The sequence below is a fragment of the Platalea leucorodia genome (genome assembly GCF_965183815.1).
Source record: "Platalea leucorodia genome assembly, chromosome: 1".
Lineage (NCBI taxonomy): Eukaryota > Metazoa > Chordata > Aves > Pelecaniformes > Threskiornithidae > Platalea > Platalea leucorodia.
Window position 1 is genome coordinate 122,303,191 of NC_138823.1, and position 24,177 is coordinate 122,327,367.

The following is a 24,177-nucleotide window of genomic DNA, read 5'->3' on the forward strand; positions in this document are numbered from 1 at the left end:
GTCTTAACACAAACTATGTAAAGAAATGTTTAAAAGAAACATTTCAGAACTTCCTAAAAACCTTTGAGAACCTTCCTAGAAATCTTTGAGTTTGACAACTTCAAAACAAGACTGTCATTCCAATAGAAAATGATTTTTTTTTTTTTTTTAATTATGGCATTTTTCACCATATAGGAGGTTTTAACAAGCTCTAATGATGATCATTCATCTCTATTAGGGAGCTGAGACACTGTATTCCCTAAAATCCCTTTCAAATAGACACTAACTCAGTCTTCAAATGGATTTGAACACAGAATAGTTACAGTCCCACTGCACCAGGTTAAAAAGCAATTAGCTTAGCATTAATGAAAATGTAAAGGTGCCCACACTGGCTAAAGTTAAGGAGCCCAAGCATAATCAATACAACTGTTCGAAGCAGCTGTATTAGGAGATTTTCTCTCCATGCACTATATATGGAGCCCAATAATCTGTTTTGGCATCTGAGAGGTTTACAGTCTGATAGTGTTAATACCCTTCTAATAGCTACATCCCAAGACAGCAGTACTCTAAAAGCTCACATGGCAAAACAGAATGGCATGCATGTCTGGACAGCATCAAGAGAAGACTGTGATGCATACTTGCACAAAAGTAAATAAACCAGTTTCTCTGTAACATGTGATCCTACAACACATTTGCCTCAGACTTTTATCTCTGTTTTTTTAAACAGTTGTTTTTGGGGTTGTTGGTTTTTGCTTGAAAGATACAATTTAAATTACCGTGATGACTCTCAGTAACAAGAGGAAGAACTTGAAAATGTGCTTCTAAAATAAATGCTTCAGTAACTTTTTGCAGTGCCAATCTATTACTTTTAAATGCAGATATTTTTCACACAAAAAACTAAGGCACCAGAAAAAAAGGCCAAATCTCTGTATGTCTATGGGATACATAGCACAGTATCAATCAGAGGAAATCTAAAAAGGTGATAGTAGATACTTGTGTTTGAAGTACCTACTGAGGCACCTATAAACCAGCCAATATTCCTCCTAAATCCTGTAGGAAGACTCAAAGTATTAGGTGAGAACTGCCAGGCTTCTGGTTCTTACTGAAATTCAGACCAACTTTTAACTACTGAATTAATGAAACAAGCCTGAAGAGCAGGCATATATTATCGTAGGGAATGCACAGATGCAAGGATAGGAGATGAAGTCCTAACTGCTGAAATGCACACTCATACTGAAAGAGACCCTGTATATATTCCAGTTGGCACATTATAACCAAAGGTGACTGTATTCACTTGAGCTTAAGGTTCCAGTGGATGGCCTAGTTTTGCCTGTCTACAAAATGAAAACTGATAAGGAACAACTAAAATAGAAATGTAATCCTGTTCCTTTTAATATTACCTAAAAAGTACATGAGATTCATGACCAGCTCCTGGTAACTTCACATTGACATACTAGAGAAAGGCAAAATAAAACTATCAGGCATTAGATTCAATTGTAGTTTGGATTTTGTTTGTTATGGCTGACTACAGAAGACAGTGCTGACCTCAACAGCGATGTTCTAGCATCACACAAAACTGTGGGATTTTAACTAGAAAAGGCAGTGTATTGTTTACAGGCTCAGTTTGTCAAGAATTAAGAGATCATTTTGTCACATGCAGCTATGGTAGATGTTTTAAAAAGTAATCTCCAGTTCTACACAAAAAACACAGTATAAAGGAGGTTACACACCTGCACAGGAAGAGTATGTTCATGTAAAACCATGCACTGCAGCGTAAAAATATCTGAGCTAACAATAAATAGGTGAACCAGTCTCTGCAACTCCATGCTGGTTTGGTTTTTTTTTTTTCTGGTATGTAAGCTAGCTTAGAAATCCTATCTAGCATAGTACAGTTAGAAACTCCTAAAGTATGCTGCCATTGCAAAACCAGCTCTGTAGAATCCCAGTATCCTACTGAAGCTAATCAGATTCTTCAGCTCTTGTGATCTTCACCACTCTCTCTATGGAATAATTTGTTAAAACAGAAATTTTCAGTAGAAAAATCTAGTTCCTGATTTTCCGAAATTGCTTTGGAATGCCTGTTAAGTATATTGTAAAATATTACCTTATTTATGCAATAAAATGAGAATAATGTATGGACAGGAAAATAAGGCAACATTACCTTTCCCTCATACATACTTACTTCTTAAACTTTTTTTTTTTTTTAAGTTCAGTCTTTACAATTTCTGCTTATATTAGAGCTAAGTTAACTGTTTATTTGTGATGGTATTTCAGCAATAAAAGAAATCCTAGTGTTCAACAACAAATACCTTCAGGGGATGAAACTAGGTTTCATAGAGCCCAATGTCCTTTAAACGTGACAATATAAACAAAGTATGTTTGCACACACAAGGACAATAGATATTACAAGTTGCTACGTTACTAGCCATACCAGGAATTTCAAGCTCTCTGAAAAGGTTGACCATTTTCCTGGTGTTGACTCACATAAATTGGTGGGTTGAAAGGACAGATGAATTGGTTAAAACTTCCAACTCTCTGCTTCACTTCGTAAGCAGTGATGGATTAACAGAAAATGAAGCAGTATCTGAAATGCTACAGTTTACAACCCAATGTGTAGAAGTAAACCAGTACTGTTTTCTATTTATTTAATACCCTGTGCTGTGCACTGTACTACTCATGACTGTTCCATGCTCCACTTGGCCACCCCAGCTCTGGCACCACAACCTGTGAGGTACAGGTGAAACAGCTTTAGCTAGCTAATCTTAATATAATGGAAACAGGAATTTCAAAATCCCTGGATTTACGTATTTATCCACTTACAACAAAAGCAGAATCTCCCTAGTTTATCTTTCATTCAGGCCACCAATGCTTTTCACTGTTATATATGTCAGTTCCTCTTACCTGCTGTTTGAGAGCCTCTAGAGATTCAAATTCCAATTTGGCTAGTTTTATCTGGATCTCTCTTGGTTTATCCGGAATTACAAATGCCATGATAAACTTTATTGCTAGTAGCAAGTGCTGGAAAAAAAGTAAAAAGAAAAATATTGTTCTACAGAGTTTGAAGCATGAAGAGAACAGCATAATACTATTTCCAAATTTTAGTAATAGAGGTATAAACAATTATTTCTTGTGACATGTACAACATGGATAGCAAACTGTAATCACATTGAGCCTCAGCTAGTCCATATTTTTTCTATTTACAGTCATTCATAATTTGAATATAAACATATATAGTTTGGCTTATTTTCATAATAATCCTATTTTCACTATGTACTATAAATTTCTAATTCAATTTTGTATTTGTGATTCCACATAAAATAATAGCCTTTAAAACATATTATTGGTGCATAGAAATTAAATTATGACACCCAGCACACAGTTTCATAGTGAAATTTTTACATATATATATACACAAACATAAATGTAATTACATATAATTAGATGCAGTTATAACTACATACATGCACGCCCACATGTGCGCACGTCATGATACAAATGAAACAAGCACAGTGTAAAAAATATGAACAAACCCAGAATTTCTGCATTAGAGAAGTTAGTAAAACCTAAGAGAAATCCTGAGAAAGCATTAGAAGAGAACAAAACAAAATAAAATATGATCTTCAAAGAAGTGGGACATTCATGAACAGAAACAGAAATGGAGAAGCATTCCACATATAAGAGGCCAAATTAGTCATAATTTATCACAGAAGGTTATAATCTTATTTAAGAGAAAACAAGCATGAAGTTCTGTTGAACATAGTCATTGACCAGTCTTTAAATTTCACCTAAACATGCACCATTCCCCTCATCTCACCAAAAACAACTGTCAAACTGCCAAGGCAGTGGTTTTGTTTCTTCATTTTTGTCAAATATAATCTAAACAAGAATCATTAAATCTTATTTTATCAAGGGCTGAGCTAACAGTATGCTGCATGTTTGCACACAGGAACTTGCTCCTAGCTGAGAAAACCCTGACCAACATAAGGCAACACTTAAATACATGTGCTTAACTTTAAGCATGCACTTAGGTTCTGCTGACATGATGATACTCATAGACACGCTTAAATTTAGATTGCATGTCCAAGCTACTTATCAAATTTCCCTGAATTTTTATAAAATGGAACAGATCAGTGCTCCTTTCTGAAATACATTTTGCTGAACTATATGATCTTGATGCACTTGGGCACGTGAATAACAACGTAACAGACCAAAAATCCCCGAGATGCCGGAATAATGTGAGCAAGAAGCTAGCAAAACCACTACAGACTTCATGGGAGTGGTGGTGAAACTCTAAATAAGCCAATTCCAATAAATAAGGAAGAGTTAAAGTAAGAAATCAGATAATAGTATCAAGTAAGAGAACAACAACGAAGAGCCATACATGAAATTATTTTAAAAAATGCGTTACAGGAAAATAGTTAGTAGGTCTAGGGAACTAACTGTTAGTGCAAGGAATAATACTTTATTTAAGGAGGTGAAAGGAAGGCTGAAAATTAATGTAACGCTAATACATCATCAGTGAAAACCCGAACACAGATTAAGAGGTTAATGAAGCAATTAGTACTGCTGCTGTGTAATGCAATGGGTAATACCGCATTATTAAAAAAAAAATTACGTCAACAGTAAAACATTCTCCCACTCATACAGATTTTGTTTTCCCACTCAACTTAATAGTGTCTGCTGCTAAAGAACTTTTCTTGGAAAAAAAAACGATAGCAAACAATGTTGGTTTATGCTAGAAATACATAACAATAAAAGATATCTCAGAGCTATCACTGGAGGAATCTCTTAAATGGAACAAGGTAAAATGTTGAAGACAATAATAAAAAATAAGACAAACAATACTCCTATGCAGAATAGAGTCATAAGGAATCACAGGTTGAAGGGGAATAACTAATCTACAGATAAAATTTTGGTTTGGAAACAGGAAAAAAAGAGATCAAATTTGGAGTAACTCAAAACTAGATAACAGGATTAGGGTAAAATCTTACACTTAAGGCAAATGACTGGCAGAACTAGCAGAACCTGAGGGATTTAGACAGGGATATTTATCTGAAAAGTTACAATGGACATTTCAGTTGAAAAAAAGACTCAGCATCACAAACTGTAGTTTCTAGCTGCCCAAAGTCCTTTGGACTGGAGTTCATCTCACTTTGCTAAATAAAAGAAAAAAAAACATTGTATTTTTTTAATCATATTAAAGAGCAACAATCAAATTTTGGAACTGTAATTGTTCAGCCACTGCCTCTTGAAGAACCTTGAAAACATAAGCCAAGCTAGTAACTTTACACAGAGACTTCAAAGTAACTCCAAATCCAAACAATTTTTACGAAAATAAACCAAAATAATTTCAGGGAAATGTAAATAATATCATAGAGGACAGAGACTGACTGAGTTTTTCCCCATTTTTGATAGGGGTGAGGAAGGAACAGGAGAAGAGACATCTAGGGAAACTAGAAATAAAACCAACAAAAATGCTGCGGTTAATCCTGGAAAACACTGTATTTTTTTAAAATAGATTTAGACGGGCAACGTGTTTTAACAACTTCACCATGTGAAGAGTTTGATTGTTGTATCAACTGACCAGAGCCCAGCAGTTCAGCAGTATTCCAGAGACATGTTTTTTGGCAATAGGCTACCTGCTAGCCACACGTATTGAAAAATGCCTTTGACACAAACTAACTGTTTGTCAGAAAAGTCAGGTAGCTTTCATGCCAGCACAACTCAGAGCCTGTAAACACAAGGATGCAGCCTTAAACACGAAGGCAGAACCTCCGGTTCGGAAAGCCTTCAAGCCAGAAAGGGCCTGAAAGTTGGAGTGCAGATGGGGAAAGTCACTGTTTTTGCTTGCCCTACTGTCATCCTCTTTCCTAGGCATCCACGATGGGCCACCGTAAAAAAAGATGATTAGGTTAGACAGGCCTTTGGTTTACCTCTCAGAACAGCTTTTTTGTGTTCTTTTCCCTCCCACCAAAACAAGGCTTTATCAGTCATAAAGTGCTCAGAACTGCGTGGGATGTCTCTGTGCATAAGACTGTGATCTCAGAAAACACGTTGGACTTAACAGACAGCAAATTCGGTTCAGTCCCACCTCATAACTCCCTGTGAACCTGAAAAAAGACAGCCTTCCATGGATAACTTCTCCAGCTGTTCCTATGTGCAAATTAGGAGTAATATTAATAACACTGGGAAGCTAACTGGCAGAAATTATGAATGTGGGTCATATGATTCATGTAACCTCTTTAAAAGAAAATGTATCTAATTTTATTAAAAATTTATATTGCATTTTGGAATTGCCATTTGACCAAGGAAATGTAAGTAGTTATTAAAGAAAAACTCAAGAAAAAGTAGGGAGATGAGTAGTTGTCTTCATTTTATCGTTCATATTCTGTACGGATTTCTTAATCTTGTTCTAGTATAATTCCTGCAAGTCAGATCCATGAAAAGGAGCCATCTGCTTTCAACAAAGAATTACCTTAAAAGTACAGTATAAATCACCAGAATAGACAGCAAAATTCTCATTTGTAGTATAATGTTACATTAATGCTAGTATGAATATACTATAAAAAGAAAATACTAAAGTTTATGCAAATTTGCTACACAACTAGTGCAAATGTATTTGTCCACTACTAAAATTTCTTCATAGAGTTGGGTTTGGGTTTTTTTATTTTAGGGGTTTTTTGTTAAATCAGGTTACAAACCCAACTATTATTTCTAACTGCAACCATTAAAAAGCGGTGTTGTTTCCAAGAACATGCCCTTCATAATGATTACAAGAGGACTATTTCACTGCGAGCAAAACCCAGGATAACATTCACACAAGCTGTAAGCTCTCCGATGCCAACAGCAAAGTCCCCTCCTATTTTGCAATCTGCCAAGTGGGCACAGAGAGAAACAGCAATGAGTCTCTCCCCCTTGATAAATGCAGTGCCATCAAACTATTTGTGGTCTTGTGCCAGGTGCTTAGAGAGCCAGCAGAACTCTTCTGTTCTGCAAAAGCCACCGACAAGAGTAGAAGCAGCAGCTGTGTTTTGCAGCAGTGGGTCCCCAACCTTGTCTCTTCTAAAACAGAAAATGCAAATTAGGGTTAAATTCCTGGAATTTTGAACAGCTAATTTGATTTCTATAGTGGTCTTACTGCAGCAATTCCTGTCAAAATCTACTCAACTGGAAAAAAAAAAAAAAAAAAAAGGAGGGGGGGAGAACATAAGCAGTAGCTGTGTTGCTGGTTAGTTGATAAAGTACATGCCAAACATCAGCTTGGAGAGACTTTAATAAAATTTTGTATCAAAAGCCTATTTTAGAATCTAATATTTATAAAAACTTTCAATTAAAATCAGAAATCTGGACCTAGTCCACCCTAGAGCTGGTATGTACTATGAGATAAGACGGTCACTGATTACTCCCTCTGCATAGGTAAGGAACCCAACACGAAAGCCAACACCTGCGAATGGCACATCGCTTTGAACCTCTGTTCTCTGCTGGTATATGCAAGATACCTTTGCCAACGTAAAGGAAAGTGTCCCTGCAAGATCATGTTGCTGCGAGAGCAGAAGGCAGGGAGATCATTAGATTCTTTGCTAGGCCTCCGGATCACAGTATTCTGACATTAAACTAAGCTAAGATCAAAGCCTAAGAACAGACCAAAAAATAAATTTCTCTCTTTCTGTGGCAACAGGTTTTAGCTTTGAGAGTCTTGCATCTTTCTGAGAGCAGAAAAGAGGCGGGAGGAAAGCAAAAAATAATTCTGTCAAGGGAGCAACACAGGCAATGAAAAATTTCCATAAAGCTCAGGAAGTTCAATTAAATTAAATTGTCTTTAATAGACAGCAATAAAATAAATTTATGAGCAAATATTTCTGCAATATACATAAAAAGAAAGCATGACCAAACTTTCCTTCCCACTTTTAGACTGAACTGGCTTCACTACAGAGTCTTGCTAATGGAGCAGAATCATCACAGCTGAGGGACTTTAAAAAGGGCCTTTTTTCTGCTACACTGATAAATGCTGCTTTTAAGACCTTACATCCCATATATTATTATGGAATTTTTATAAAATGGGAATGGAATCTGCCCTAGTAAAAAAACCTCTGATATTCCTTTCAAAATTTCATTTTATCCACAGACATGCCCAAAATCCAGGGGGGGGTAAGGGAAACGACGAAAGGGTTGTTATTGCATGTTGGTCCTATTTCAAGGCTTCTTCACATCTCCTGTTCAGCTTGAGACTTTGTCTTCTCTTCCCACAGACATAGGCACGCGCACACTTACAGTCCAGATGCCTGCCACATCTGCATGCTCCATCTACCCCATTTATCCCCAAACCAGCATAACCCATCTCTCCGGCATTTCAGCCAGAATAAGCTCTCTCCTCCTCCCTGCCAAAACTCCAGGGAAACGCGAGGACCACAGTGCAGCCTTCCTGCCTCAGATTCCGTGCCTCCTGCCACTCCAGCACAGCGAAGCCTGTCTCGGCTCTCAACTGGAATACGCTCGGTACAGGTGAAATGTTTGTGCACTTACACCTGCCGCGCTCCTTGAAGTCTCTACAAAGCACATAAAGCCAAGACGTTTTAGAAACTTGTACCTGTGCCCAGTTTGAGCAGTTTTCTCATAGGAACATCATAAAGCACATTCTTTAGATCAGAGTAAGCCTTCTGTCAACCTTCGCGTTGCTGCTTCAGAGCATAGATGCAATGTGTCTTGTCAACACAAGAGTAATCTTATTTTTATATATTCATAAATATTCTGTATTTATATTTTTTTTATACTTATATGTTTTCTCCTTTCTTAAAAGGAGGAAGGCATTTATGTAAAAATGCAAAACTTCAAAACTCCAAACTCAAAAAACCCATCCAGCAGGGAGAGTTTCAGCCTGCCCCATTAAACTGTGGCTGAGATAGATGCAACTAAACATGTCAGAAAGCGTAAGCAGAGATGGCATTACCCAGTCCATTTACAACTTGTAACAGAACGCCCGTTCCTTCCTCTTAGATGATGAACACGCGTGCACGCACACACACGCACAAACCCGCAAAGGCTGCCCAAGGAAAACCGGCAGCTGCATTTCTGACAGAGCATCTCACAGACCATCAGGAGGGTAAGAGCAGATCTGAAATCTCCTATTGACCGTCCCAGCACGTTTGTGAAATCTAACCCCGCTCAACAGGGTGTTTAAGCTTATGTTTAGTTTTAAGCATATCTATAAATATATTTATGTTCAGAAAAACATTTAAGCCTGGGCTTAAAAGTAGATTAAAAAATAATGCCCAAGTCATTTGCTGAATCTGGGTCTTAAAATTCAACAGTTGAATCACAATACATATTTTATTTTCCTGGGGGTGGTAGGATGTGACATGTACTAAATTCACCTGTCTGAAGAGATGAATGCCGACTTGCACAGAGTCTCCTTACATTTACACTTCTGAAATGGTTTTAATTAGTCCAGAAATCCTGGTCTGTATTTTTATTACCAATCCACTATAAAACCTAACAAGTAGAAACCTATGCTGAAAAAAAGATACCAGGCTTAACATGCAGTTTTGAGGCATATTTCAATCATGAAGACAAGTATTAAGCTACAGCATGAGAACCAGGGTTTGTTTTGTTACATACATCAGCAGCACTGGCCTCTAGTAGCACTGATACACCCCTCTTTCCAGTGAAGTCTTGGCCTTATGCCTCGAGACTATTGAACTCATTTCTTTCAGAAGAAGTAAATTTACTCGAAATTCTACAATTGCTTCACATAACTATCACTATTGAAAAATAGCCAATTCCAGACCAGTGCTCCTGAGCAAGAGTCTAACATAAGACAACATGGAAGATTAAAAAAGAAGAGTAAAGATAATCTCTAAGGAAGCAGATTCTCTGGTCATGTTTCCAGGAAGTAACTGCAAAAGCAATGGGTTAAGCAAAGCAAAAAATAAAGTATTGCAAACTTCATCTCCTAGTGAGGGAACTAGTCTCTTCTGCCCTTACGTATTTTTGTACTCTCCTTCTGTTTTCAAAAGAGCTCTACAAGACCGGTTGGAAAGCAAGCAAAGCAAGCCAGTACTACTGCTGAAACTTAGTCCTGCTCTTGGAAAGCCTTAGGAAGTATTTAAACCAGATACAACTTTAAACACAAGTCATCAGGGGCAATCTGTTAAATAAATAAATATTCTAACAATGCACATAAAGTTGAAAGCACAAGTAATGCGATCAACTGCATAGTTGTGACAATTTTTTCGTCCTACGGCACCATTATACTTTCTAGTAACTCAATATCCTTTAAAAACAAATTTTCTAATTATTTATAGATTATTTCTTACTAATGTTTAAACCACAGCTGTTATACATCATATTCAGTCACTAATGAACTGAAGCAGTATCTGGTTTTATTAGTCTTTTTGAAAAGATTTTATTAGTCTTTTTGAAAAGATTTAGATGCCCAACTGTCCTCCATAATTTTCTCCAACAGTAGCAATTAAGGCGTGAGGCAGCCTGCAAATCTATAGAAATTTTGTCACTGACTTATCTGATGCTGCAAAAAAGCCACTAGTTCTTTATTTCTCAGCATTTACATATCTGTTCTTTTTATAGATCTTTTACACTGCTATTTTTAAGCCTACTTTCAGATTACTTTTTCAGGACTTTCTGAATTGGTTAAGTCCTTTTTGAGATGTCGAAGCAGGAAAAAAGCAGGGCAGGGGTTGGTAGAGTGTTTTATTTACATACCCCAGCAACACTCTCCCATCTCTCCAGGCAAATTGCCATTTTTAGGTCTATCACACAAAATTAAACATTCACCAGGTTCTAGAAACACCTGCTGAAAGAAAAAAAAAAATCTAAGTAAAAGAACCTCTGATACCAATCTTGTACACAGACTTCTGACTGACTGCCACTTGGGAAAAAACAGTTACCCTAATAATCTTGTTGTATAAACACAGCATAGTCTGTGACCCAAAATATTTTATGACACAGCACACTTGCAAAACTGTCTCTATAAAAGTCTCTATAAAAACACAATATACATAAATGAGTCTTTCAGAAATGTTCTAAGGCATGATTTTTCTCACATTTGTTTCATCCTGTAGTCAATTCAAAAGACGTGAAAAAAAGCACTGTAGGTGTAAATTTGTCATGTAGCTTCTAAGTATTTGCTAATGGTTAATTTTGCAGTAACCCAACAGTCTTGAAAGCAGCATGATAATGCACCCATCTCTATGTTACCATTTGATAATCCTGAAATATTTTGGCACAACCCTTGTCTCAATTTATGGCTAGCGTTTAATAGGAACTGGGATAAGAGTTGCCAAAAGCCAAATTAGCTAATGCTGAATGTAATGAACAGCAGAGCTTTGATCACGCTCTGAAATAAATTCTAAGTGAAAAGTGGAAAGAAGGATGCCCATGGAATTAAAATTGACAGTATGATTAATACCAAGCCGTATGAAGTGCCTCTTAGCTGATTGCTAACATTACATATTGGCTCCCATTGTGACAGGTATAGTTTATTGTCCAAATGCCCTAATGTTCCACATCAAGGAAGGAAAAAAAAAAAGTTTGCTATTGTCTATTAATCCTCAAAACTTATATTTCTTTCCACCTTTAAGCCATACATTTTTCTCTATGAAAAAAGATGCAATTACAGTGTATGTCATTGTAATTACACATTGTAAGGAATTCTGTTTGTCAGACTCAGAAATTCCTCCTCGGTTACACGACTGGATGACCTGGGATTAGCAAGGAGATATGAAGCATTATTTCTGCCAGGGGTTTGAAGCTACTCTAAGTCGGTTCAGTGATAAACAGAAATTGTCACCTACTGTAGGCATCACAGATTTCCATAACTCTGCTCCTGCCCAACCAAACCTCATTTGTCCTAGCCCAAGCCAAAGGGGACAGGTATAGAACTCCCAACTGAGTCTTGGACAGACTCAGCAAAGATATCAAAATGTACACACATGAAAGTAAACCCACTATACTTTAATAAGCCTTACAATGGTTTTCCCAAAACTGTATGTTAGTTCTGGAGACTGTGAGACAAATAACAGACTTGTCAATCTGACATTTTTCTTCAGTTCGTGCCTGGCAAAGGTGATGTTGCATCTATATGAGAATTTAAACTACTTTAAACATTGATGTTTTTGTCTGTTGCCTTGACAGCAAGTAACACAAAAAGTAACTGGGGTTTAGTTTTAAGAGTGAAGTTTCAGCCAGTTATTTTTCAAAGATGATATACACGCAAGTTTTTACCTTTAACTGTGAATAACAAGTTATCCGACTAGATGTGTCGCATTGTACTTAGTTATTTGCTTATTTCTCCCACAACTGCCTGGCTTTACATACAACTGTCTTACGATGCTTTCAAAGCTGATTCACAAGAACATTGTTCCTGCTGAAAAATCTGTTCACCTCAGAAGACCAAGATAAGAACAGTTTCTGAGTAAACACATTTAAAACAAAACAGAATACTTCACCACACTGCAAATGCATCTTCATTGAATGACTCACAAATTTAGTGGAATGTATAGCTTTATTTTGTGTATTCACCCTCTTATAACTGCCGTGCTTTACTCTACTTCTGTTTGAAGCTGTAAGTAAATTCTGTAGGACACGGCACATTTTTTAATCTGGACCAAAAGGTGAATCATGCAATGTTAAACAATGAACAAAATGTCATGGCCATGACTCATCAGAGAAAAATAATGGTATTGCGATATATCACGCAGTAAGATGCAGATTAATTGTTGTCTCTATTCCTGTGCAACTTTAATCAAAACTAAGTAATTGAAATGGGTACATTAAAGCTAGCTAATCTGAAACAATTCTGTAGGGAAAAATTAACAGTTTTCATACTGGAAACTCATCACCTGCATTTTTCCTGTAAAAACTAGAGGTTTTTTTTTTCATCAGAACAATGCAAAGTCAAATAATCCTTTGCTTTCAATAAAGGTCACAAGAAAAGCTTTCCATTCAGCTGGACTATTTTAATTAAACATTGCAGCAGGTGTTTGGATACGCTGCCAACTCCTGAAAAGCTTGCATAAAAACTATCTTTTTAAAAAAATAAAGACCTGTACATCCTCAAGCTCGCTTTATCTGTCTTTTCTGTGAATGGGTATTCACAAAATTACATACGATTTTCTCTGTTTTGCAACACAGTACCTGCCCTTGCTATAAAAGAGCTCTTCATCAAAGCTGCTGGAAGCTAGCCATGCAATTCTCACATCAACTTCTATGGCCATGGCAGATCTGTGCAACAGAACACAGCCTAGAGTTCAGCCTTAGCTGCGGTCCTGCTTCAACTTGCTGGGAACATAACTGGCCTGTTCAAGCTGACAAAAAGAGAATCTTTAACTGTGAGCCAAATTCACTTTTGAGACAAAATACTGCAGTTAATGCAGATCCCTTTGTAAGTCATATGCATGCAATCGAGTTTTTCAGCAATAACACACCTCCCAGCTTTAGCTCTCCGTGCACTCACATAAAAGCAGCCTATGAAACACTTCCAGAACTGCTTACGTTCTTAAGGAATGCAAAGCCCACTGAAAGATACAGACTCCAGAAGAGAGGTGGGAGGAAACAGAGAGTGGAAGAGAGGAAGAACAAGCTGTATGCTCCACAGTGGCAGTAAGTGACTCTATCGAGTCGTTCTGTCAGCTGAGAAGGCGAGTCAGAATGTGAATCCCAACCTAAAGACTCTCCTATACCTTGGGACACACACAGCTGCATCAGTGCAGTACTGTTCTTCAAAACTAGACTTCTATCAGTATAATCCAATGCTTACTGCTTGACAAATTCAGTGGGGATCTGGGACATCTCAAAAACCATCACATTTGAATCAAGAAGAGGTTCTCAGTTGAATTCTGATGTATGAGGAGAAACGAATACCAGCAAAAATGATAATACAGCAACAAAGACTGATATTCACTTATTCACTTAGTTTTTTTTCCTGAGACTGTAGTTTGGCCTTTGGAACTGCAAGCAGAACAGAAAAACAACAGTTTAATCTCAGCAGTGTAACAGCTTTGGCAACATGCAGTGAGCGCAACTTCTCATCTCCCTACAAATAGCAAGACTGAAAGGCAAAAAAAAAAAAAAAGCACTACTTACAGATTCAATTAGAATGTTAAGACCATTTGGGAGTCAACTTGCAGCAAGGGCTCAGCATCACTTTGTTGCTATGAAACATTATCACATAGGAATAATCAGCCATAAAATCCTGCAGCTGACTCATTCTCTGACTGAAATGATCTCAGCTGAGAAGGCCACTTTCAATTTGAAATGAATTAAGTAGCAATTCTGAACATGGCTCTGAAAGATGCCTCAAGCATCTCAAATGGGCAATGCTGAGATGTCAGACAAGATCTTGGACCAGTGACTAAATCTGAACAGGTCCTTGAGTAACTATAATATAACATGCAAGCAGAGACAGGTGGGAAGTGAGACTTTTCACATGTGAATCTCAACAGAGCTGACCAGTGCTATCACAGGAATCTGAAAAGTCCAGAGACTGAAGGAAGAAATCATATGTACCTGTGACCAGTCTGCTACTCATAATTAAAAGGGGTAACGTGGTACCAAAAATGACTGTGTCTCAGCTTCAAAACTCATTCTTGGATTGAGAGAAACCTGTTAAGAGGCATTGCCTCACTACAGGAGTAACTTCTAGCAGTAGTGATTTGGCCCTGCTGTGAACCAGGAGGATGGTGTTAAAGAAGTATGTATCCTGCAGACCTTGAGTCTTCAACCAGTCCTGGGTCTGCACAGATAGACTGAAGAAAAGCAGGTATTCATTTCCTGAATCTGGGGACCATTTGTATTTATTCATTTTCCTTATGACCAGACTGAAAAGTGATTTTCTTCTTTGAGTTAAGGAAATGCTGGAAATGGAAGTATTCTACATCGCCTTTCCTTCACCTTCTAGATGAAGCAAAAATGCTGTTCCTTTTTGTGCTAAACGCGGGTAAGGAGAGTTCTTCAGGAAAAATGAGAGAAGCATACGAAGAAAGACGAAAGGATGCACGCGTACAGGACGGAGCAAGCCTGGCGCACGAGGGCAAGGCTGCTGCTGCATGCAGAGCGTGCCTTGGAATCGGCTGCGATACACCACCACTCCTTCAGCTTCCCAGCTCCCGAATGGCAACGCCAGCCAGCATGCCTCCTCCAAGACCTGCTGTCTCCAAAAGCGACAAGATGACTCCTGGGGTGCAGAGGCAGGTGATCACCTCTAAAAATAGGCAGTCCTCATAAACTAATGCCATTTTTGTCTTAAAGATACACGTTTATAAAAGCGAGATCATTGAAGATCATAGCACTTCAAATCTTTTATCCAAACACAGGCTCCCTCAACAGTCACATGGATCTTAACTAGAAACAAACGAATAACAGAGTGAACAGGCAAAACACGAACAAAATTTTCAGGGTTCAAAATGTTACTTCGCTGTGACCCTGCCTTTTTCCCTTTGCAGTCCGTTAAGAGCTGTTACTTGAGAGAAGAAATCCCTAAAACCTCTTGGCCTAGATTTTTTTTTTTTTCCTTTTTTATATCCTTGACCAACTGTTCTTTGATAATCCAAACACACACATCCTTCTGTATAAAAGAAATATTCCTCATATACTCATAAAGGTTAAAAAAAAAACCAAAACCACAGTGGGAGAACCTGTCCTGGAACATTTGAGGGATCTGGCAGTACTTGAAGTTTTGTGGGGTTTTGTGACATAACAATTAAAGAATTATCTTCTAATGTAGTAAATTGTCACACAAAAATCCTAAAAGGTTAAAGTCATGTCAGATAACAGGCTCATAAATCAGTTCTGCTACTTCACACCCTTTTCCTAACATCTCATCTAGCATTTTTACCGGGAGAAGAAATATCAGTACGTCTCAAACATAGGAAAAAAATTTCTCAGTCAAACAGTATTCAAAAGTAAGACCTTCCAGCATGACACAAAAGTATTATGAGAAAAAAATTGAGTATATTTTTCTTTCAACCCAGAAGAACATTACCTTTCTTTGATAGTACTGAATGGTTCTGGGTTAGACAAGATGACTTCGCTGCATATAGCAATTTAAAACCCATTTCTATGATGAATCATTTTAGCATCACAGATACCTAGCTCTCTCAAGCCAGAAACAATGTCTTTACTAGTCAGCAGACATATACAATGAAATTATATTGTTTTGCTCACTTCCAGTGGGAACAAGCATATTACCCTGTCACCTCACACCTGAAAAGCATCTGGATCCTTTTCAGAATTGCAGGGATGCCAAATGTAAACTAGAGAAGTACCAGACGCTGTACTGCTTCTGGTTTGGTTTTACATGTTCAGGTAGGCAATGATTTTTTTTTTTTTACTGCCTACCTGATCTTTTAAAATCAGTTACTGTGTTTCAAACACTGTATCATTAAACACATTACACATGTATATCACCGTATTTTATCCTGACTCAGGTTTTTAGAAGTTTGGAGGTTTTCCATTGTTGTTTTGTGGGGAAGGGACTTTTTTTTTTTTTTTTTAATTAACTGTGCATCTTTCCATGTTACGTTTACTTATTTTTGCCTAACTTCTCTCACACAGACAAAAAGCATTATGTAATATGGTTAAAAAAAACCTGGGGACCACAGACACTCAAGATTCTTCTCAAGACGCAAGCCAGTCTTTAGCATCATTATTCTTCCAAGATGAACACTTGGACTTTGAAATCAGGTAAATTGTGAAAGTCTGTCAACTTGGGTTGCCTGAAGCGAATATAAAACATGCTTTAGAATTCTAGAATATGATTTCTAAAGGAAAGAATGTCATTACGGAAAGGTTTACTTAATTTTATTGGTATAACACCAAAGGAGATACAACAGAGGTTAGTTTTACAAAACAAACAAGATACAGTTGCATTGATCAGAGAAGTGCTTTGTTATCCTGCTCTGTCAGAGGTTTGATTCCTTGATCTCATTAAGGACGCACTTGGTTGTCAGTAGGGGTAATCTTTCTGACACTGCTTTGCTTTTGAGGGGCACAAATTTCATTTATCCATGGTTGGGTTAGAAGTTCACCTCGCTCTTTCTTTCCCTTCTTTTTATTCCTCACCATGCCAGCAATCTTATCTTCACATGGCCTATTCAATTTTTTTGTCCTTTGATTATTTTTTTTAAAGCTTAAATATATACAGCTGACCTTTATTTTAATTTAAATTCTCCTTCATACTTTTAGAATATTGTCAAACTTGTTATCTCTAGGTGAACTTGCTTCTGCACAGTAGAACTAGTCTTTTGTGCACTGTCAGCAACAGGATGTGCTTAATAGGATGAATTACTGGGCTTCTCTGTTCAATCTGTAACTTGCACATCCAGTTCTCAACATACTGCCTTTAAAAATGCACTCTAATGTCTTCTGTTGTGGACCAAAGCCCCTGAGGTGCTATATCTCCGGAGCCCTCATCTCCTGTCTCTATACCTGATGTTACAGTGAGAAAATAGCCGTTCACGTAGTTTATGTGCCACCCCGTGTAATCCAAAACACTGACGCACAAGACCGCTCATTTGTATACAACGCAGCAAACCTGGCCCATTCCAAACAGGAGATGGTAACAGTTTAGCATCTAGGATTATTACAAGGATCATAAAGATTCAACCATTAAGGAATTTCAATAAATAGGAAACCTAGGGTGACAGCTCACATTTTGTTTTCAAGTGTTGTGTGTGTCTTCTCTTTCTAGACATTTGCACAACAGCAGCATTTAAAAAAAGGTTCACTTAAAACTATACAATTTTCTGAACATATAATGCTGCTTGTAACATTACAGGAGGATCTGTTTTTCAGAACGCATACTTGTCTCTCTTAAATGAAGAGAAAGGAATAAAGGAAAGAATATTTGCTTCAAATCTAATACGTATTTTCTTTACACACAACATTTCTATACGCTTTCTGAAAGTAAGCCTGGTTAGACTGTGTCAGTGGGAGAAAACTGGTATTAAGATCAGGGATCACTTCCTTTTTTCCATAAGGCAGTAAGGAGTTGCAAAATCTGATTTTGCCAATAAAAACATCCAACTAAATACGAATGATTGAAAATCATGATGCAGATCAAAGCTTTGGGCTTGTTTTAATGTTCTTTCTTTTTCCGTGCTATGAGACTATGTTCAATAGCTTCACAACTAACAGGTTAGAAATGCCAACCAGGTCTGCTATCTGAAATGCACGTTGTTAGCCTCAGTCAATAATAGGTCCAGGAGAGATGACTGCACGAACTGCACTACCTCTGTAGTGCATCATATTTCTTCCTTTAATGCAATTAGATGCTTCCCAGTGGACAATCTATTCTTCAATGACCCGTACTAACTTTTGTACAGTTTCCTAAATAAAAGATCTTCTTTGCACAAAGTAAAGTTACTTTATGAATTCTGCTTTTAAATATTCACCTGCAAAGAAACGTAACGCCTTGTATCTGAAAGTTCTTACAACTCAGCAATACTCCATTATAAAAAACAGGTTTTTAAATAGACTAAAAGCATTTTCAAGAATACTACCTTTGTTTTTATCTTGAATGATTACCAACATGGTTTCCAATCATGAGGGGGCAGACGTGTTCCCTTGCTCGCTAACTTTACTTAAGCTTTAACAGTGCAAATAGCCTTTGCTGCCTATAGCCCATCAGCAGAGCATTCACTCTGCGCAGAAGCAAGCCAGCTGAGAGCAGCAGCCTTCCCACCAAGCGTACGAAAGTGTGCGGGGTGGGTCACGTGCTGCATGAAGATGGGTAGGAGCATACGGCAGCATGACTAACGTATAATTCCTAATGTGGTTCTGGGCAAGACCATTTTAAATCAGTCCAGCTAGATACCTGCGTCTTCCTCGGTCCCACACGCTCCACATACAGCGACAACTCAGACCAAGAGCTTGTGCTTCAAACACCACAGTTTTGGTCAATCACAAAGCCATTAACTGTCAACTCCAAACAAGCAAGAAGGCATAGATTTACCATTAGAAAAGAAGGATTAGTGCTGAACGGTGAAACACAATCTTGATGGCTCCTTTTTAAAACTTTAACACTAACAACAATCTTCCTTTTTCACTGCAGAACTCATTTAACTATGAAGTTCACAAGACAAAAAAAATACTGTACGCCACCTCTCTATTCCCGCTCTGAGCATAGAGGCAGGATGAGACTAAAAGTGGAACACATCTTCCTCCATATAACAGAATACCAAATATTACCAAGGTGGGACAATAACTTTGGAAATTAAAAATGAAAAGCAGTCCCCTGTCACCACATACCTCAGCGCATGAGTTCAGAGATAATATGCTGAAAACCAGTTTCTGAGAAAGTGTCAGCATGCTGTATTTTTGCTGGCACAACCAGCAGTGCTCTAGTTCTGAAAATCAGGTCAATGCTACTTTCGTACCTACATGCAGATGCTTGAAATCAGACACCTGTATTTTAAAAGTTCTGTCTTACTATACAATACTTGCAGTTTGTCCAAGTATTTGGGTCACTGAAACAAACAAGCACTATTAATAATTATCCTGAAATTTAACGCTAGACACTCAAAGTAGGATCAAGACTTCTTTTTGTTGAGCAAAACTAAATAAAAATCACATATGAGATTTTCTTTCATCTAACTTTAGTTATCTAAGAAATTGAGCATAGCCAAAGCTAGCAGACTACATATCCCCAGATGGCAAATCATTCCATTCCAAACGAAGGCAGGAATAACTCTCTGCAGGTGCCTATACGTCCCCCTTGCCCATACAGTAGCCTAGGCAACTAGCTTCAGGCAGATATTAGCTTTCATGTAGTTAAAGGTTAGGGGAGACTTATGTTTTCCAGTTTATATAAATTTAACAGTAAATGCCATAAAAATCTCATCAGTTGAATTCAGTAGGAAATAAGTGCAACAGTGCTTGAGTAGAAGAAATATTCCAAAAACCTTTCTGCAGAAAAGTCACCTCAAAACATTAAGAAAAAGTCTAAGTGTAAATTATGCAATATGAAATATGAGGTACAGTTTCTAGTTTGTTGTGATTACAGAAGCTAACTACTAAAATAGATTGTTTTGACTGCAAAGTGTTGTACTTAATAGGTTTATTCATGTGCAATGGGTGCAGACAGAGGTCTCGCATTTTACAACATCTCTTTGGGACTTTCACATAGCATTAATAATAATGTGTTCAATATTTTAATAAGAATAACTAAGACTTCAGAAAACCTTTAACTTGTATATGAAATGGAGAATATTAAGAGAAAATTTTGTGAAGTATTTTTATATAGATAAAGAATGTTGAGACTACAATACCGGAGGATATTTTAGGAAAGGTCTTCATACGTGTTTTTATGCGTTCAATCATTTTAAAATTACTGTATTCTGATTGAAGATCACTGGATTATTAAGAGATAAACCTTTTTCTTAATTTCTGACTTCTGCTGGGGAAAAAAAAAAATCACACAAAGCTGTATCTTCACTAACTCAGACACCGTTCTCAATACTACTAAACATGCAAAGAAAAAAAATTAACTTAAAATTTAAAGATACAAACAGCTTTTTTTTGTTGTTGTTTTTGTAGAAAATGCTAATTCCAGCCTTTACAGCTGATGAAGTCTCCAGATGAGAGGGAAAAAAAGGTGTCATGTATCAGTCACTGAACGGAGGCAGTCCAACAGAATGTACTGAATATTCCAGTGAAGAGTTACTTAAATCTGAATAAAGTACTAGGTCATAGGATACAGGATGCCTATTCCATGGCAGGTGGATGGTGAAGTCTAGTAAACCACTCCCTCTTAGGAATGAAAGGATAGCTAACAGCAACAGAAGGCCATATAAATTAATCAGAAGCACTGTAACCTCCGTAACCTCCTGGCTCCATTTGGCTAAATGCAGTAAAGTTCAGCCTTTCTGCTCCTGACTATCATAGCGCTGTTAACTGGACACCACTGGTTAACTGTAAAGTCTTTATATGAATTCATACGTTATTTTGACAGTTTTCATCATGGCTCTGTAAGCCAAGATCCTAGCTCACTGTCTGGTACATTGCAAATATTCGCGCATGCACCTCAAAAGAAAACCAGGAAGGACGCACTATTTTCCAGCTTCTGGGATGAAATTATGAAACGCTTCCTCATGTACAATTAAATTACTGACTTCATTCACTTTTCCAAAATATAAAGACCACTTGGCTTGCTCCATCTCCCTCGCCATCACCTACCTACGCAGGCGGCTCTGTTGCTGAGGAAATAACTGTCTTTTCTTGCTGGAAAGTGAACTTTCATCACACTAGTGTGAATCCCCCATTAGCAAACATTTAATCTTGGTTTTACTGGTTAGCAGCCCCTCAATTAACATGGCTAATGAAAACTCACTCAAATTACAGAAAAGCAAACACCCAGAAGTCCGCCTTCGCAGGACCAAGGCCCAGATAACAAGAAATTAATTCTAATTAAAAACAATTAAGAGACAAAGGAATTTGGGGTAAAAGCAGTATTCTGAAATTGCTAAGTAGGCGTTCCGAGATAATTTTCTTGTCAAATGTGGTCCAGGAATTCCAGATTACAATAGGTAACTTGCAGTATCCCCACACACTTCCACCTATCCTCCCTTTAGTCCACCTACTCTATGAACTCCCAGCGCAGACTAGTGCAGTCAGATGTGCTTTTAAGTGACACATTGAATTAGGAGTCTCATACCTTTTCAGAAAATTTAGGTCAATTTACCGGTAAAGCCCCCTGGCCGTTAGTATTTCGATTTTAGTATTTCCCATCAACAAGTCAAATGTGAACATTTTAAGCTTCATTAGCCTTCAGCAATTCCAAATGCCAGTTTCTTGATTACCTGCTAGGTTGTTACATACTACTCCATCTCTTAAGCTGGAAGAGGGATTACAGTAATACAAAATCACTTAGAACTTGCATCATAAAATAAACTAGTCATACCATGTGTTATAAAAGAGCAAAATTATTCTCCCTGCTATATTGCTGAAAAAAAGATGGAGGTTAATCCACTTTCCCAACGCCATGCAGCGAATCAGAAGAGCAGGCTACATTAAAATGCCGAAATCTAAGGTTCCCCATTTCATGACAACTCTATATTATCTTTTCAAGAACCCAGATGCACAACTACCCCATGTGGTGGGACGGCGATTCTTTAAGCAACCTAACCACTCATCCGTGACACCCCAGCACATCAGTCTCGTGTCCTAAGAATTCTAGGACTGTTCTACTTCTTGAGACTGCACATCACCTTTTTTTTTTTTTGGAAACATTTGTATATTATTAGCTATAACATTATTACTTCAGCGCCTAGGTAGTTCAGCTGGAGAATCCAGCCTCTGCGTGAGATGTTTAAGACAGTTATTTCAAGTGCTTCAGGTCAATAAGCCAATACTACTGCACTCTTGTAAATGAGGCCAGGAGTTCTCATGAGGTTTTACCAATAACTTCAGAAATATTAAATTATTCCTTTCATGCTCTTTGTCTTACCTAACACCACAGATTCCACTAACAAAAAAAAAAAAAAATTTTTTTTCCTTGTGTTCTAGGAGACTCTATGCAAATAAAACTCTGAACACACATCCAGCTGGAAAATGAAACTCCTTCTACATTGCCATCTTATTTATTGAATAATTAGAATTTAGAAATCAATTAATTTTCATATCAAAATTAAAAAGAGCAAGCTCACTACACAAACAGTAAAACAGTTTTAAATGGGTGTATTTTATTTTCTGATTCCATTATTTTCTTATGCAAATATTTTGACAGGGTATTTAGGCCAAACTCCCTCTCTCTCCCACCACAGCTCAATTTCTGATAATGAGCAGGTGAGGTCATGAACACTGGATTAGAAAGCAACAGTAGGACCTTTCCTACAAGAATGTGTTGTATTTGAGCTCAAACAAAAATATCTAAAGATATGAAAAGAAATATTGAAGAACAAAATGAAGATAACAGGTTAAAATGTTGCCTACATTCAAGTTCAATGCAGAGTGGAAATTCCTTTTTGAGTAGTTGCAGTCAGGTGCTCTGGTGGACAGGTACTGTGGAGGAGGAGAAGGAAGGAAGAAAAGAAGGATCTTATAGTCAAAGCAAAGACTTATTTTGGGCTCAGGCCTGCTCATCCCTTTCCACAAAATTTGGAAATACTACACATACTTTGCTTCTACAAATGAAGCTCTTAGCTACTTTATATGATATTGCGAAGTTATTTATCATTGACAATGTAAGATTCGTGGATGAAGAAAATTTGTAAATAAGAGGAAAAAAATTGTAAGATTTCACAGGCCAGAAAAGTTCAAAGGAAAAAAAAAAAATCTACAATTCTGCATTAAACTATCAGAGGGAAAAAAAAAGCATTACGGCTTCTCTTTTAACAAATGATTGAAGAATTAAATTCTAGTTAAGTTACTTTAAGACTTCAGTATGCATTTTTCAGTATGATGAAAAGCAGTAAGAGCTAATAAAAATATTTAAGTTTTCAATTACAGGCACAGAAAAAAAATGCAAGGTAAAGCTTAGAGAAGCAAACATCTTATTTTCTCACCCATGCACTGTCCCCAACAGTTACATTTTTTTTAAAGATTCACTTACCCTACCATAAGAAAACCCAATGTAACCACAGCCTTACCCATGTCACAGATGTATACAAATGTCACAGATATATACAAGCAACTCTACATGACTTCAGTGCAAGCTTCAAGGATATAATATCCAGAAGGCATCATCCCTTAAAAAGCACAAAGTCACTTTAAAATCTTGTTCTTTACTATGGCTGCATAGCCAGTTTGTCTACAGACAGGTAGCTCACAGAGGAATATGAGCACACCAACAGGTGAGACCCCAGCTGGAGTACTGCGTCCAGCTCTGCAGTCCTCAGCACAGGAAGGACATGGACCTGTTGGAGCGGGTCCAGAGGAGGGCCACAAAGATGATCAGAGGGATGGAGCACCTCTGCTATGAGGAAAGGCTGAAAGAGCTGGGGTTGTTCAGCCTGGAGAAGAGAAGGCTGCAGGGAGACCTTATTGCGGCCTTTCAATACTTAAAGGGGGCCTACAAGAAAGATGGGGATAGTCTTTTTAGCAAGGCCTGCTACAACAGGACAAGGGGTAATGGTTTTAAACTTAAGGAGGGTAGATTTAGACTAAACACAAGAAAAAAATTTTTCACGATGAGGGTGGTGAAACACTGGGACAGGTTGCCCAGAGAGGCGGTAGATGCCCCATCCT

The 24,177-nt window shown here is 37.5% G+C and overlaps 1 protein-coding gene across 2 annotated transcripts in view; it reads right to left on the bottom strand.

Annotated features, from left to right (window-relative positions):
- ANO10 (anoctamin 10) overlaps window positions 1-24,177 on the bottom strand; it is a 125,908-nt gene that overhangs the window by 40,190 nt on the left and 61,541 nt on the right. For both annotated transcript variants that reach the window (XR_014227594.1, XM_082306068.1), the window contains exon 12: window positions 2,881-2,997. Coding sequence is in view for 1 of the 2 variants with exons in the window: in XM_082306068.1 (XP_082162194.1) it covers window positions 2,881-2,997 (117 nt within the window). In the remaining variant the exon portion in view is untranslated. The remainder of the gene's footprint in view (window positions 1-2,880; window positions 2,998-24,177) is intronic.